The 14,456-nt window shown below is 45.6% G+C and overlaps 1 protein-coding gene across 2 annotated transcripts in view; it reads right to left on the bottom strand.

Moving 5' to 3' along the window:
* The window catches only part of TMEM131L (transmembrane 131 like), a 160,004-nt gene extending 150,864 nt beyond the window's left edge, over window positions 1-9,140 (bottom strand). For both annotated transcript variants that reach the window (XM_038755015.1, XM_038755016.1), the window contains exons 1-2: window positions 9,017-9,140; window positions 6,510-6,580 (exon numbers count right to left, since the gene is read on the bottom strand). In XM_038755015.1, coding sequence (XP_038610943.1) covers window positions 6,510-6,580; window positions 9,017-9,140 — 195 coding nt within the window. The remainder of the gene's footprint in view (window positions 1-6,509; window positions 6,581-9,016) is intronic.
* Window positions 9,141-14,456: the final 5,316 nt, after the last annotated feature.

The raw sequence follows: 14,456 nt of genomic DNA, 5'->3' as shown, positions 1-14,456 counted from the left end.
TATGGTTAATGGATCTTTGTTCATGTTTGCTATTTGCCCTCACCCATTAGACTGTAAACCCCTTGGAAATGATTAACTGCATATACGGAGCACAGCGCTGTACTAAGCACTTGGGAGAATAAAACAGAATTTGCATACATGATCCCTGCCCTCAAAGATCCTACAATCTAAAGGGAGAGACAGTCACTTAAATTACAGATAGCAGGAAGCAAAAGGCCTCACGGAGGAAATCTGATTCAAAGGGACTTCGAAGATGGGTTGAGCTGTGATCTGTTGGATGTGAAAGGGGGAGAGGGTTCTAAGCAGAAGGGAGGAGGTGAGCGAGACAGCAACAGCAGAAGAGATGAGAATACGCTGGGGTGAGTAGGTTAGCTTGAGAGGAACAAATAGTGCAAGTTAGGGCACGGTGGAGGAAGAGAGTTGTTTGAGTGCTTTAAAGCCAATGATTAGGAATGTCTGCCTGATACAAAAAGGAACGAGTAACACTGGAGGTGTAGCTAGAATGCCTTTTTTTACAAAAATAATCTGGGCAGCAGAATGAAGGCTGGACTGGAGAGGAGCGTGGCTGAAGGCAGTAAGCTGACTGCTGCACCTGTCGATCAGGGATACGACAAATACCTAGACCAGTATGGTGGCAGTCTGGATAGAGGAGGGTCAAATGCTGGAAATAATGAGCAGGAAAAACCATCAGGATTTGGTGACAAACTGGATGCGAGGAGGAGTCAAGGATACATCCAGGTGGAAGGCTTGAAAGACAGTGGTATTGTCAACTATGATGGGAAAGTTGTTGGTTTGGGTTTTTTTTACTTTTACTTACTATGCAGCAAGCACTGTTTTAAGTGCTGGAATAGATACAAGTTTACCAGGTTGGACACAATCCCTGTCCCACCTGGGGCTCACAGTCTAAGTTAGAGGGGAGAGGATTTACTCCCCAAATTACAGATGAGATAACTGAGGCAAGGAGAAGTTAAATGACTTGCCCAAGGTCACCCAGCAAGTGGTTGGCATAGCTGGGATTAGAATCCAGGTCCCCTGACTCCCAAGCCCATGATCTTTCCACTAGGCTACACTGCAGAGGGGGGGATTCAGGAAGGGAGAGGAGAAATATTGTACACATCAATTTTTTTTTAATATGTACCTCTCACTCCTCCACAACTCATCACACAGTCCTACACTCCCTGGGAGTACTCAAACTTTACCAACTAAATAATATATTTATGAGAAAGCTTGCACTGCCTAACTATGCTTGGGCTAGTTAGGAAGGTGGCTAAAATCTCATCACTACATTCATGCAAAACTATTTCTAAAAATAAAATTCATTCATTCAATCGTATTTATCGACTGCTTACTGTGTGCAGAGCACTGTACTAAGCGCTTGGGAAGTACAAATCGGCATATAGAGATGGTCCCTACCCAACAACATGCTTACTGTGGGCAGAGCACTGTACTAAGCGCTTGGGAAGTACAAATCGGCATATAGAGACGGTCCCTACCCAACAACAGGCTCACAGTCTAGAAGGGGGAGACAGACAACAAAACAAATAGACAGGTGTCAATACCATCAGAATAAATAGAATTGTAGCTATAAAGACATCATTAATAAAATAGAGTAATAAATATGTCCAAATAGAGTAATAAATATGTAAAAATATACACAAGTGCTGTGGGGAGGGAAAAGGGGTAGGGCGGGGGGGAGGGGAGGAGGAGTGGAAAAAGGGGGGCTCAGTCTGGGAAGGCTTCCTGGAGGAGGTGGGCTCTCAGTAGGGCTTTGAAGAGAGGAAGAGAGCTAGCTTGGCGGATATGCGGAGGGAGGGCATTCCAGGCTGGCGGAAGGATGTGGTGCAGGGGTCAACAGCAGGACAGGTGAGAATGAGGCACAGTGAGGAGGTTAGCGGCGGAGGAGCGGAGGGTGCGGGTTGGGCTGTAGAAGGAGAGAAGGGAGGTCCGGTAGGAGGGGGCGAGGTGATGAGAGGCTTGAAGCCAAGAGTGAGGAGTTTTTGCTTGGTTCGTAGGTTGACAGGCAACCACTGGAAATTTTTGAGGAGGGGAGTGATATGCCCAGAGCGTTTCTGTACAAAGATAACCAGGGCAGTAGAGTGTAGTATAGACTGAAGCGGGGAGAGACAGGCGTATGGGAGATCAGAAAGGAGGCTGATGCAGTAATCCAGTTAGGGAAGGCTGAGAGATTGAACCAGCAAGGTAGTGGTTTGGATGGAGAGGAAAGGGCGGAGGGTAGGAGAAGCAGCATGGCTCAGTGGAAAGAGCACAGGCTTTGGAGTCGGAGTTCATGGGTTTGAATCCCAGCTCCGCCAGTTGTCAGCTGTGTGACTTTGGGCAAGTCAATTAACTTCTTTGTGCCTCAGTTACCTCATCTGTAAAATGGGGATTAAGATGGTGAGCCCAGCATGGGACAACCTGGTCACCTTGTAATCTCCCCAGTGCTTAGAACCGTGCTTTGCACATAGTAAGCGCTTAATAAATGCCATCATTATTATTATAATTATTATTTGGAGTCAGAGGTCATGGGTTCAAATCCTAGCTCTGCCAACTGTCAGCTGTGTGACTTTGGGCAAGTCACTTAACTTCTCTGTGCCTCATTTACCTCATCTGTAAAATAGGGATTAAAACTGTGAGCCCCCTGTGGGACAATCTGATCACCTTGTAACGTCCCCAGCGCTTAGAACAGTGCTTTGCACATAGTAAGTGCTTAATACCATTATTATTATTATTATTATAGGACCAGGAATATCAGAAAGAGAAAGTATTAGCTAAAACCTTCCTGCCGCCTCTCTTTTAAGGGTCAGTGGGAGAAAAACTCTTACCTATGCTTCACATTCAAAAATGGTTCTTTAAAAACATTTATGTATTCATTCAATCGTATTTATTGAGCGCTTACTGTGTGCAGGGCACTGCATTAAGCGCTTAGAAAGTACAATTCAGCAACAGAGACAAACCCTGTCCACAATGGGCTCACAGTCACTGATCTATTTCCACAGCTCAGAGTAGCACCATGGCATTTTGCCTAGGCAACTTTGTCAAAAGAAGGAACCTACTTTGCACTATTCTGTGAACAAGGTTTCACACATATGCTAGCAATTTCACTTTCCCTGAAACTCACTGCTAGACTCTAGATGTCTGGCCATTACTCCTACTTTTTCTTCACAAAGATTCAATTGGTCAAGGTTACAATATGAAATGAATCTGATCACTTAAGGAGACACACATTTAAAAATTTCAATTTCTCACTCAGAGAAATCATTTCCCAAATAAGCAAGCTTATGTAAATAATTAGGGTAAGCAAATATTTGTCAGCATTGCTTGTTTATTGGCACTGAATGTCATTCCTTCTTCTGCCACAAGCACAGCACTGCCATATCATGGGTTCAAAATCCACCTTAAAAATTCTCCCTAAACATATAATACAAAAAAGAAAATGTATCCATTTACACCAAAATGTAGAATCTGCAAAAATAATACTAAGCAAATGCTGCATGCTACAGCATGCAGGAATACATTTCTGAAGTTCCTCTAATTTACAAAGACACTGAAAAGACAAAAGTACAGCAATGCAGAAGAGTCACCCCATTTCAGCAGTCACACATGGAGGGGTTTTTTGCTCCTCTAGCCAGAACACAATAAAGCCACCTGAATAGCGGCTGGATAGGTTCTTACTTGAAAATGTTACCAACAAATGCTAGCAATTTCACTTTCATTACAACTCACTTGTTTCAAAATGTTCCATAATGATCACTTTTGTCTGAGGAGCAAATCTAATCACAGGTTCAAAAGATTTCACAAAATCAGCCTATTTTTAAAGGAGCCCAAAAACCCCCAACAGAAAGGGGGGGGGGGGGGGTGCTTAATATTAACCGATTTTTTTCAATTTAATTTGTAAGGCCAAACGATAGGCTGGATCAGAAGATATTTTAGTCTTAATAAAAATAATATTCATTAACCGTGTACTATTTGCCAAGCACTGTGAAAAGCACTGGGGTTGATATAAGCTAATCAGGCCACAGGAAGCAGCATGGCTTAGTGAATAGAGCAGGGGGGGCCTCGGAGTTAGAAGGACCTGAGTTCTAATACCGATTCTGCCATTTGTCTGCTGTGTGAGCTAAGGCAAGTCACTTAACTTCTCTGGGCCTCAATTACTTCATCTGTACAATGGGGATTAAGAGTTTGAGCCCCATGTGGGCGAGGGAATGTGTCCAATTTGACTGACTTGTATCTACCCCAGTGCTTAGAACAGTGCATGGCACATAGTAAGCGCTTGACAAGTACCATAATTATCACACCAGAAAGTCCCTGTCCCACAAGAGGTTCACAATCCTCTAGATTGAATGCTCGTTGTGGGCAGGGAATGAATCAGTTTATTATATTGTACTCCCCCAAGCGCTTAGTACAGTGCTCCGCACACAGTGAGTGCTCAATAAATACAACCGACTACAAGAGAAGAACAAAAACAGATCCCCATTTTACACATAAGGAAACAGAGGCATAAAGAAGTCAAATGACTTGTTTAAGGTCACCCACAGCAGGCAGGTGGAACCAAGTCCCGATTCCCAGGCCTGTGCTCTTTTTCACTAGGCCACACTGCCTTGAGAATGCTAGACTGACCTAGCAATCTGCCTGAATGATTTGTTTATTGGCACTGAATGTCATTCCTTCTTCTGCCACAAGCATAGCACTGCCATATCATGGGTTCAAAATCCACCTTAGAAATTCTCCCTAAACATATAATACAAAAAAGAAAATGTATCCATTTGCACCAATATGCAGAATCTGCAAAAAATAATACTAAGCAAATGCTGCATGCTGGGGTGCTAAGGACTCTTCCTCCCTAGACCCTTTAGTCTGCCTGGGCTCAGACTAGAGGCCACCCAAAAAGGGAGAGGAATATGGCTGATGGAGCCTGTCCTATCAAATACCACACAGGCAGCCGAATTCACAGAAGCGTTCCTGGACAAGCTGGGAACGAGGATTAGCAGTTACGTGAACCAAAAACACTGATCTTGTCGATATGGCACAATCCCCACTGGTGTCACATTGGTTCTGCAAGGCCAAGGCAGTTCTGGGCCCAACCAGAAGCATATGGAAAAACTCTTCAAAAGAAACACGTGCCCTGTGGCAGGCACAAACTTAATCCCTAAATGTGGTCTTTCAAAATTAAAAAAAAAAAAAAAAATTGCTGACAAAGACCAAAAATTACAAGAAAAATTAAGCTTTGTACCTACACTTTCTCACCTCAGGTCAGTAAACATAAAAACTGCAAACTATACTCCATAAGAGGCTACAACTTGGTTTCTTTATGACATAGCTCTGACCTGAAACCAACTCAGCGCCTCCTTGGTTTAAAATATAGAATTCTTTCATCAACCAGAATAAAGGGGGGGGGGGGGGAGGGCCTCACATGAAAATGGGTCTCTTCATTTAAAGACCCAGTGTTTAAATGTCTAGGAAAGCTCCTCCCAGAACTACAGCTGGAACAGACTAGAGAAAAATGAACATATGCCTCAGAGTCTACAAAACATACTTGTCTGGAAAAAAAAAGTGCAAACATTTTACAATCCAATTTCTCCCCTGCATGACTAATCTGAATTTTTTTGCTATTCAAGCCAGATAAAGAATATGAATGTTTTACTGTATAGGGTAAATTGCCGCCACCACTGTGAAAAACCGAGTTTTAAAGGGGGGGGGGGGGGGGGGGGATCTGAACACTGGCCTTGATAGAACCACGAGAGAAATATATATATGCGTGTGTGTGCAGAAAAGCATATACTTCATCTGAATGATCATAGATCAAAGATGGCTGAAAATGTCTCTCAATATATACATATGCAATCGAAATTAGAGAATCAGCAAAAGTTAAAAAATCAAATAAGCACAAAAGTTTTGCAACACCCATAGCGGCAGCAAAAGCTTTACATGACAAATCCATACAAAATGTCAGCAATTATCTTTCCACCTGCATACATTATATCACCATATACCGAAAACCTGAAAATCCAGTTTGCAAATGGGTGTACCCTAGCTGCTGGAGACATCTGGAAATGATCCAAGGATATTGCAATATCGAGTCTGTCATGCAATTTCAACCCGAAGCATTTTCTCATGGAAAAATATGGCATCTTCCCCACCATGTGCTCTCAGGAAGCCTGAATACCCTTCTCCTTCCCAGACTGCAGTGTCATCTAAACAGCAGCGTCTCCTTGCTGCATTCGGTGGAGCCAGGATGAAAGTATCGGTGGAGCCAGGATGAAAAGCACCATTTTGGGGCTCGGATGGTTGGTGGGAGGCAGGGGGGCAGGGAGAGGAGCCGGGTGGGAGAAAGCCACCCCCGATGCCAGGTGTTCTGATCCGGGCACACCATTTATTTGCCTTGCAAATTGACGTTGGCGAGGAAGAGGCAGGGGGCGGCTGCCTAGGCCTCTCCATTCACACACACACACACAGACACCGACACACCCCTCCCCACCTCCACAAAAACCCTGTCACTTTCTCCTCCTCACCTGGGTGGCCAGCAGGAGCTCCCCTTCTTCGGCTTGCCACAACTCCACCACGTTGGGCAGCGGCTCGATAGCTACACAGGCACCAAAAGGGGGTGAGGGGACAAAAAAAAACAACAACAATACGCGTTTTCAGTTCGAGAAGAGGAACCGGCTGTCCACCCCCTAGCTCCCCCCATCCCTTCCCTCGCCTCCTCCGAGAAGTTGGCAACTTTTATGTCCCCCCCCCACCGTCTTACCTCCTTCCCTTCCCCACAGCACCTGTATATATGTTTGTACATATTTATTACTCTATTTTACTAGTACATATCTATTCTATTTATTTTATTTTGTTAATATGTTTGGTTTTGTTCTCTGTCTCCCCCTTCTAGACTGTGAGCCCACTGTTGGGTAGGGACCGTCTCTATATGTTGCCAACTTGTACTTCCCAAGCGCTTAGTCCAGTGCTCTGCACACAGTAAGCACTCAATAAATACGATTGATTACATATTTATTACTCTATTTATTTATTTTACTTGTACAGATCTACTCTATTTTATTTTGTTAATATGTTTGCTTTTGTTCTCTGTCTCCCCCTTCTAGACTGTGAGCCCACTGTTGGGTAGGGACCGTCTCTATATGCTGCCAACTTGTACTACCCAAGCGCTTAGTACAAGTTGTACTACCAAGCGCTTAGTCCAGTGCTCTGCACACAGTAAGCGCTCAATAAATACGATTGATTACATATTTATTACTCTATTTATTTATTTTACTTGTACAGATCTACTCTATTTTATTTTGTTAATATGTTTGCTTTTGTTCTCTGTCTCCCCCTTCTAGACTGTGAGCCCACTGTTGGGTAGGGACCGTCTCTATATGCTGCCAACTTGTACTACCCAAGCGCTTAGTGTTCTGAACACAGTAAGTGCTCAATAAATACGATTGATTGATTACATCTTTATTACTCTATTTATTTATCTTACTTGTACATATCTATTCTATTTATTTTATTTTGTTAATATGTTTGCTTTTGTTCTCTGTCTCCCCCTTCTAGACTGTGAGCCCACTGTTGGGTAGGGACTGTATATGTTGCCAACTTGTGCTTCCCAAGCGCTTAGTCCAGCGCTCTGCACACAGTAAGCGCTCAATAAATACGATTGATTGATATCTATTCTATTTATTTTATTAATATGTTTGGTTTTCTTCTGTCTCCCCCTTCTAGACTGTGAGCCCACTGTTGGGTAGGGACCGTCTCTATAGGTTGCCAACTTGTGCTTCCCAAGCGCTTAGTCCAGCGCTCTGCACACAGTAAGCGCTCAATAAATATGACTGATTGATTACATATTTATTACTCTATTTATTTTACTTGTACATATCTATTCTATTTATTTTATTAATATGTTTGGTATTGTTCTCTGTCTCCCCCTTCTAGGCTGTGAGCCCACCGCTGGGTAGGGACTGTCTCTATATGTTGCCAACTTGGACTTCCCAAGCGCCTAGTCCAGTGCTCTGCACACAGTAAGCGCTCAATACGATTGATTGATATCTACTCTATTTATTTTATTAATATGTTTGGTTTTGTTCTGTCCCGCCCTTCCAGACTGTGAGCCCACTGTTAGGTAGGGACTGTCTCTATTTGTTGCCAACTTGTGCTTCCCAAGCGCTTTGTCCAGCGCTCTGCACACAGTAAGCGCTCAATAAATACGATTGATTGATTGATTTAAGGACGGAAAAGGGGCTCCCGCTCACCGAGGAAGGGGGATATTTCGCACAAAAACCCCACCAGCTCCAAGGGAGGGGGGAAGCTGCTGTTAGGGCCCGCCCCACCGATCCGTGAGATGACAGCGTGTGAGGGGGGGGGGGGGGGGGAAGAAAGGCTGACCCGACCCCCAATTTAACGGCATTTTCTGGGCGGAAAAAAAGGGATTCCGATGATCCGGGAAATGGGTCCGAAACGTCCCCGATGGATGGCGCAGGGAGAAGGCCGGGCCGGTCCTGCCTCTTTCCTGGGCCTCCGGGAACCATTACGGGTGTGTGCAGGGGGTGGGGAAACACACAAAGCGGGGTGGGCGGCCCAGGCCCGTCCGCTCGGCTCATCATCACCATCAATCGTATTTACTGAGCGCTCACTGTGTGCACAGCGCTGTACTAAGCGCTTGGGAAGTCCAAACTGGCAACATACAGAGACAGTCCCTACCCACCAGCGGGCTCACCCCGCGGGCACAAAGCGGAGGCGGCCTCGGCGGGCATTTTTCCCAGCCGGTGGCCACCTCCTTCTGGACTGGGAGCCCACTGGTGGGGAGGGCCTGCCTCTCCCTGTTGCCAAACTGGACTTCCCAAGCGCTTAGTCCAGTGCTCCGCACACAGGAAGCGCTCAATCAATACGACTGATGCCGCTCTGTACTTCCCCAGCGCTCAGAACAGTGCTCCGCACACAGTAAGCGCTCAATCAATACGATTGATGATGATGATGATGAGGGCGTTGTTGGGGGGGGGGGGGGAGAGACACACGCGACCGAAGAGGGGCTGACCTTGTCCCTGCGCCTCTCCGGGGCGAAAGCAGGGCAAGAGGACGTGGAAGACGCCGAGCAGGAGGTTCATGGCCGTGGCTGCGCGGCAGTGGCTGCCCTGCTGCGGGTGGCGGAGCCCCGCCATGCTGCTGCTGCTGTTGCTGCTGTTGCTGCTGCTCGACTGGGCTGGGCCGGGCCTGCTGCTGGGGCTGCTCCCGCCTCCGCCTCCGCCTTCGCCTCCGCCTCCGCCTCCGCGCCGGCCTCCCCCGGGCTCCTCCCTGGGCCCCGCCGACTGCGAGCGCGGCTACAGCGCGGCCAGGCCCGCACGACCATCCACAGCCCCCCGCCACCAGCCCCCAGCCCCGCACCACGTGGCCCCGGGAGGCGGGGGAGCCCAAAGGGGCGGGCACCCCCCCCCCCCCCACGCAGCCCGCCCCTCTAATCCCCCGTCCTCCTTTCTCTTCTTTTGGCCGGGCTCACCAAAAATAAAAACGCACCGCCGACACCCTTATTCCCCCATCCATTCATTCATTCATCCATCCATCCATTCATCCTTCCCTCGTATTCCTTGAGCTCTTACTGTGTGCAGAGCGCTGTATTAAGCGCTTGGGAAGCAGGCCGTGAAGCCGTTGTTGGGTAGGGATTCATCCACATTTTTTACTCATTTTACTCCTTTTTTACTCATCCACATTTTTACCTTTGTTACTCATTTTACTCCTTTTTTACTCATCCACATTTTTACCTTTGTTACTCATTTTACTCATTTTTTACTCATCCGCGTTTTTTAGACTGTGAGCCCGCCGTTGGGTAGGGACGGTCTCTATATGTTGCCAACTTGGACTTCCCAAGCGCTTAGTCCAGTGCTCTGCACACAGTAAGCGCTCAATAAACACGATTGATGATGATGATGATGTGTTAAGCGCTTGGGAAGCAGGCTGTGAACCCCTTGTTGGGTAGGGACTCATCCACATTTTTTACTCATTTTTTACTCATCCACATTTTTACATTTTTTACTCTTTTTTTTTACTCATTTTACTCGTTTTTTACTCATCCGCATTTTTTAGACTGTGAGCCCACTGTTGGGTAGGGACTGTCTCTATATGTTGCCAACTTGGACTTCCCAAGCGCTTAGTCCAGCGCTCTGCACACAGTAAGCACTCAATAAACACGATTGATGATGATGATGATGTGTTAAGCGCTTGGGAAGCAGGCTGTGAACCCCTTGTTGGGTAGGGACTCATCCACATTTTTTACATTTTTTACTCATTTTTTTACTCATTTTTTACTCATCCACATTTTTTACCCATTTTACTCATTTTTTACTCATCCACATTTTTTAGACTGTGAGCCCACTGTTGGGTAGGGACGGTCTCTATACGTTGCCAACTTGGACTTCCCAAGCGCTTAGTCCAGTGCTCTGCACACAGTAAGCACTCAATAAACACGATTGATGATGATGATGATGTGTTAAGCGCTTGGGAAGCAGGCTGTGAACCCCTTGTTGGGTAGGGACTCATCCACATTTTTCACTCATTTTTTTTACTCATTTTTTACTCATCCACATTTTTACCTTTTTTGCTCATTTTACTCATTTTTTACTCATCCACGTTTTTTAGACTGTGAGCCCGCTGTTGGGTAGGGACGGTCTTTATACGTTGCCAACTTGGACTTCCCAAGCGCTTAGTCCAGTGCTCTGCACACAGTAAGCGCTCAATAAATACGATTGATGATGATGATGATGATGATGTATTAAGCGCTTGGGAAGCAGGCCGTGAAGCCGCTGTTGGATAGGGACTCATCCACATTTTTTACTCATTTTTTTTTACTTATTTTTTACTCATCCACATTTTTACCTTTGTTACTCATTTTACTCATTTTTTACTCATCCACGTTTTTTAGACTGTGAGCCCACTGTTGGGTAGGGACGGTCTCTATACGTTGCCAACTTGGACTTCCCAAGCGCTTAGTCCAGTGCTCTGCACACAGTAAGCGCTCAATAAATACGATTGATGATGATGATGATGATGATGTATTAAGCGCTTGGGAAGCAGGCCGTGAAGCCGCTGTTGGATAGGGACTCATCCACATTTTTTACTCATTTTTTTTTACTTATTTTTTACTCATCCACATTTTTACCTTTGTTACTCATTTTACTCATTTTTTACTCATCCACGTTTTTTAGACTGTGAGCCCACTGTTGGGTAGGGACGGTCTCTATACGTTGCCAACTTGGACTTCCCAAGCGCTTAGTCGAGTGCTCTGCACACAGTAAGCACTTAGTAAATACGATTGATGATGATGATGATGATGATGATGTGTTAAGCACTTGGGAAGCAGGCTGTGAACCCCTTGTTGGGAAGGGACTCATCCACATTTTTTACTCATTTTTTTTACTCATTTTTTACTCATCCACATTTTTACCTTTTTTACTCATTTTACTCATTTTTTACTCATCCACATTTTTTAGACTGTGAGCCCACTGTTGGGTAGGGACGGTCTCTATACGTTGCCAACTTGGACTTCCCAAGCGCTTAGTCGAGTGCTCTGCACACAGTAAGCGCTCAATAAATACGATTGATGATGATGATGATGATGATGTATTAAGCGCTTGGGAAGCAGGCCGTGAACCCGTTGTTGCGTAGGGACTCATCCACATTTTTTACTCATTTTTTTTACTCATTTTTTACTCATCCACCTTTTTACATTTTTTACTCAGTTTACTCATTTTTTACTCATCCACGTTTTTTAGACTGTGAGCCCACTGTTGGGTAGGGACGGTCTCTATACGTTGCCAACTTGGACTTCCCAAGCGCTTAGTCCAGTGCTCTGCACACAGTAAGCGCTCAATAAATACGATTGATGATGATGATGATGATGATGTATTAAGCGCTTGGGAAGCAGGCTGTGAACCCCTTGTTGGGTAGGGACTCATCCACATTTTTCACTCATTTTTTTTACTCATTTTTTACTCATCCACTTTTTTTACCTTTTTTGCTCATTTTACTCATTTTTTACTCATCCGCATTTTTTAGACTGTGAGCCCACTGTTGGGTAGGGACGGTCTCTATACGTTGCCAACTTGGACTTCCCAAGCGCTTAGTCCAGTGCTCTGCACACAGTAAGCACTCAGTAAATACGATTGATGATGATGATGATGATGATGTATTAAGCACTTGGGAAGCAGGCTGTGAACCCCTTGTTGGGAAGGGACTCATCCACATTTTTTACTCATTTTTTTTACTTATTTTTTACTCATCCACATTTTTACCTTTGTTACTCATTTTACTCATTTTTTACTCATCCACGTTTTTTAGACTGTGAGCCCGCTGTTGCGTAGGGACGGTCTCTATACGTTGCCAACTTGGACTTCCCAAGCGCTTAGTCCAGTGCTCTGCACACAGTAAGCGCTCAATAAATACGATTGATGATGATGATGATGATGATGTATTAAGCGCTTGGGAAGCAGGCCATGAACCCGTTGTTGCGTAGGGACTCATCCACATTTTTTACTCATTTTTTTTACTCATTTTTTACTCATCCACCTTTTTACATTTTTTACTCATTTTACTCATTTTTTACTCATCCACGTTTTTTAGACTGTGAGCCCACTGTTGGGTAGGGACCGTCTCTATACGTTGGCAACTTGTACTTCCCGAGTGCTTAGTACAGTGCTCTGCACATAGTAAGCACTCAGTAAATACGATTGAATGAATGAATTAATTAAATCGTATTTTTTGGACGGCATTTATTAAGTTCTTACTGTGTTCAAAGCACTGTTCTAAACGCTGGGTAGGTTACAAGGTGATCAGGCTGTCCCACGAGGGGCTTATATTCTGAATCCCCATTTTACAGATGAGGTCACTGAGGCACAGAGAAGTAAAGTGACTTGCCCCATGTGGGGCTTACAGTCTTCATCCCCATTTTACTGGGGCACAGAGAAGTTAAAAGCCTTGACCAAGGTCCCACAGCTGACAAGTGGTGGGCAGGAATTTGAACCGATGACCTCTGACTCCATAGCCCGGGCTCTTTCCACCGAGCCACGATGCTTCTCAAAGCAGCGTGGATCGGTGGAAAGAGCTCAGGCTTCGGAGTCAGAGGTCATGGGTTCGAATCCTGACCCCGCCACTTGTCAGCTGTGGGACCTTGGTCAAGCCTCTTAACTTCTCTGTGCCCCAGTAAAATGGGGATGAAGACTGTAAGCCCCACGTGGGATAACCTGATCACCTTGTATCCACCCAACGCTTAGAACAGTGCTTGGCACATAGTAAGTGCTTAACATCATTTCTTGAGCACTTACTGTGTGCAGAGCACTGGACTAGGCGCTTGGGAAGTACAAGTAGGCAACATATAGAGATGGTTCCTACCCAAAAACGGGCTCACAGTCTAGAAATTGAGCGCTTATTCTGTGTAGAGCACTGTATTAAACGTTCAGGAAGTACAAATCGGCAACATATAAAGACAGTCCCTACCCACCAACGGGCTCCTCTCCATGCCTCAGTGACCTCATCTGTAAAATGGGGTTTAAGACTGTGAGCCCCACCTGATCACCTAGTATCGCCCCCCCGTCCAGCGCTTAGAAATGCGCTTTGCACATAGTAAGCGCTTAACAAATGCCAGCATTATTATTATAGAACAAAAAGGCAGATTGGGTGGCTCTTGAGGATCCAGAGGCACCACGCTGAGGCTGGGAGAGAGACACTAAAGGGGAAATGGCTCCGGGCCCCTTCCCCGCAATTTCCCCTGCATCTGCTGGTGGGAAGGTGAGGGGGCACAGGGCAGAACTCTGCCTTCGCCCTGCCCCCTCCCTTCGAGCCCCCATTCAAAGAGAGCCCCCGCAGCAGGCTGCCCACAGAGTCCGGATGGAAATAATTCAGCGGTCGTCAGAGGAAACGGGAGTGAAACCACAGGACTAACCGTTCCTTCTGCCGAAAGGCTAGCCGCTGACTTCGGGGGACTGGCATTTGGGGGGAGAAAGCTCGCCAAGGTCCCCTCAAAGTCTAACCTCAATAGAGATGCCTTGCTTGCGGCCTTTATGGAAATGATCCAAGATAAACAGGTGTTACCTTGCACCACCATTCCTAGGTGAATTAGAACCATCCTCTCCACTTCAGGCAGATGCTTCATGTACAAATGGCAGCCTTTTTTTATTATTCCTTCTGTAGGAGAATATGAAGCAGTTGCCTTCCTGTCCAATCCTAGTAAGATGGTGGGAGGATCCTAGGCTTTATAGATAAAGGGGGATGCCACACATCACTCATCCTTTGTGCCTGCTTGAAGTATATTTTCCAGTTTGGGTTTTTTTTTTCTTTCTTTCTTTCTTGAGCTAGAGAGAGCGCTCATATGTTGCCAACTTGTACTTCCCAAGTGCTTAGTACAGTGCTCTGCACACAGTAAGCGCTCAATAGATACGATTGATTGATTGATTGATTGATCTGAGATCCCATGAGTTCTACTCACTTTA

This window comes from Tachyglossus aculeatus, chromosome 12 (assembly GCF_015852505.1).
Source record: "Tachyglossus aculeatus isolate mTacAcu1 chromosome 12, mTacAcu1.pri, whole genome shotgun sequence".
In the NCBI taxonomy this organism is placed as follows: Eukaryota; Metazoa; Chordata; class Mammalia; order Monotremata; family Tachyglossidae; genus Tachyglossus; species Tachyglossus aculeatus.
The sequence above is the reverse complement of the archived record's forward strand: the minus strand, read 5'-3'. Positions and strand labels throughout refer to the sequence as shown.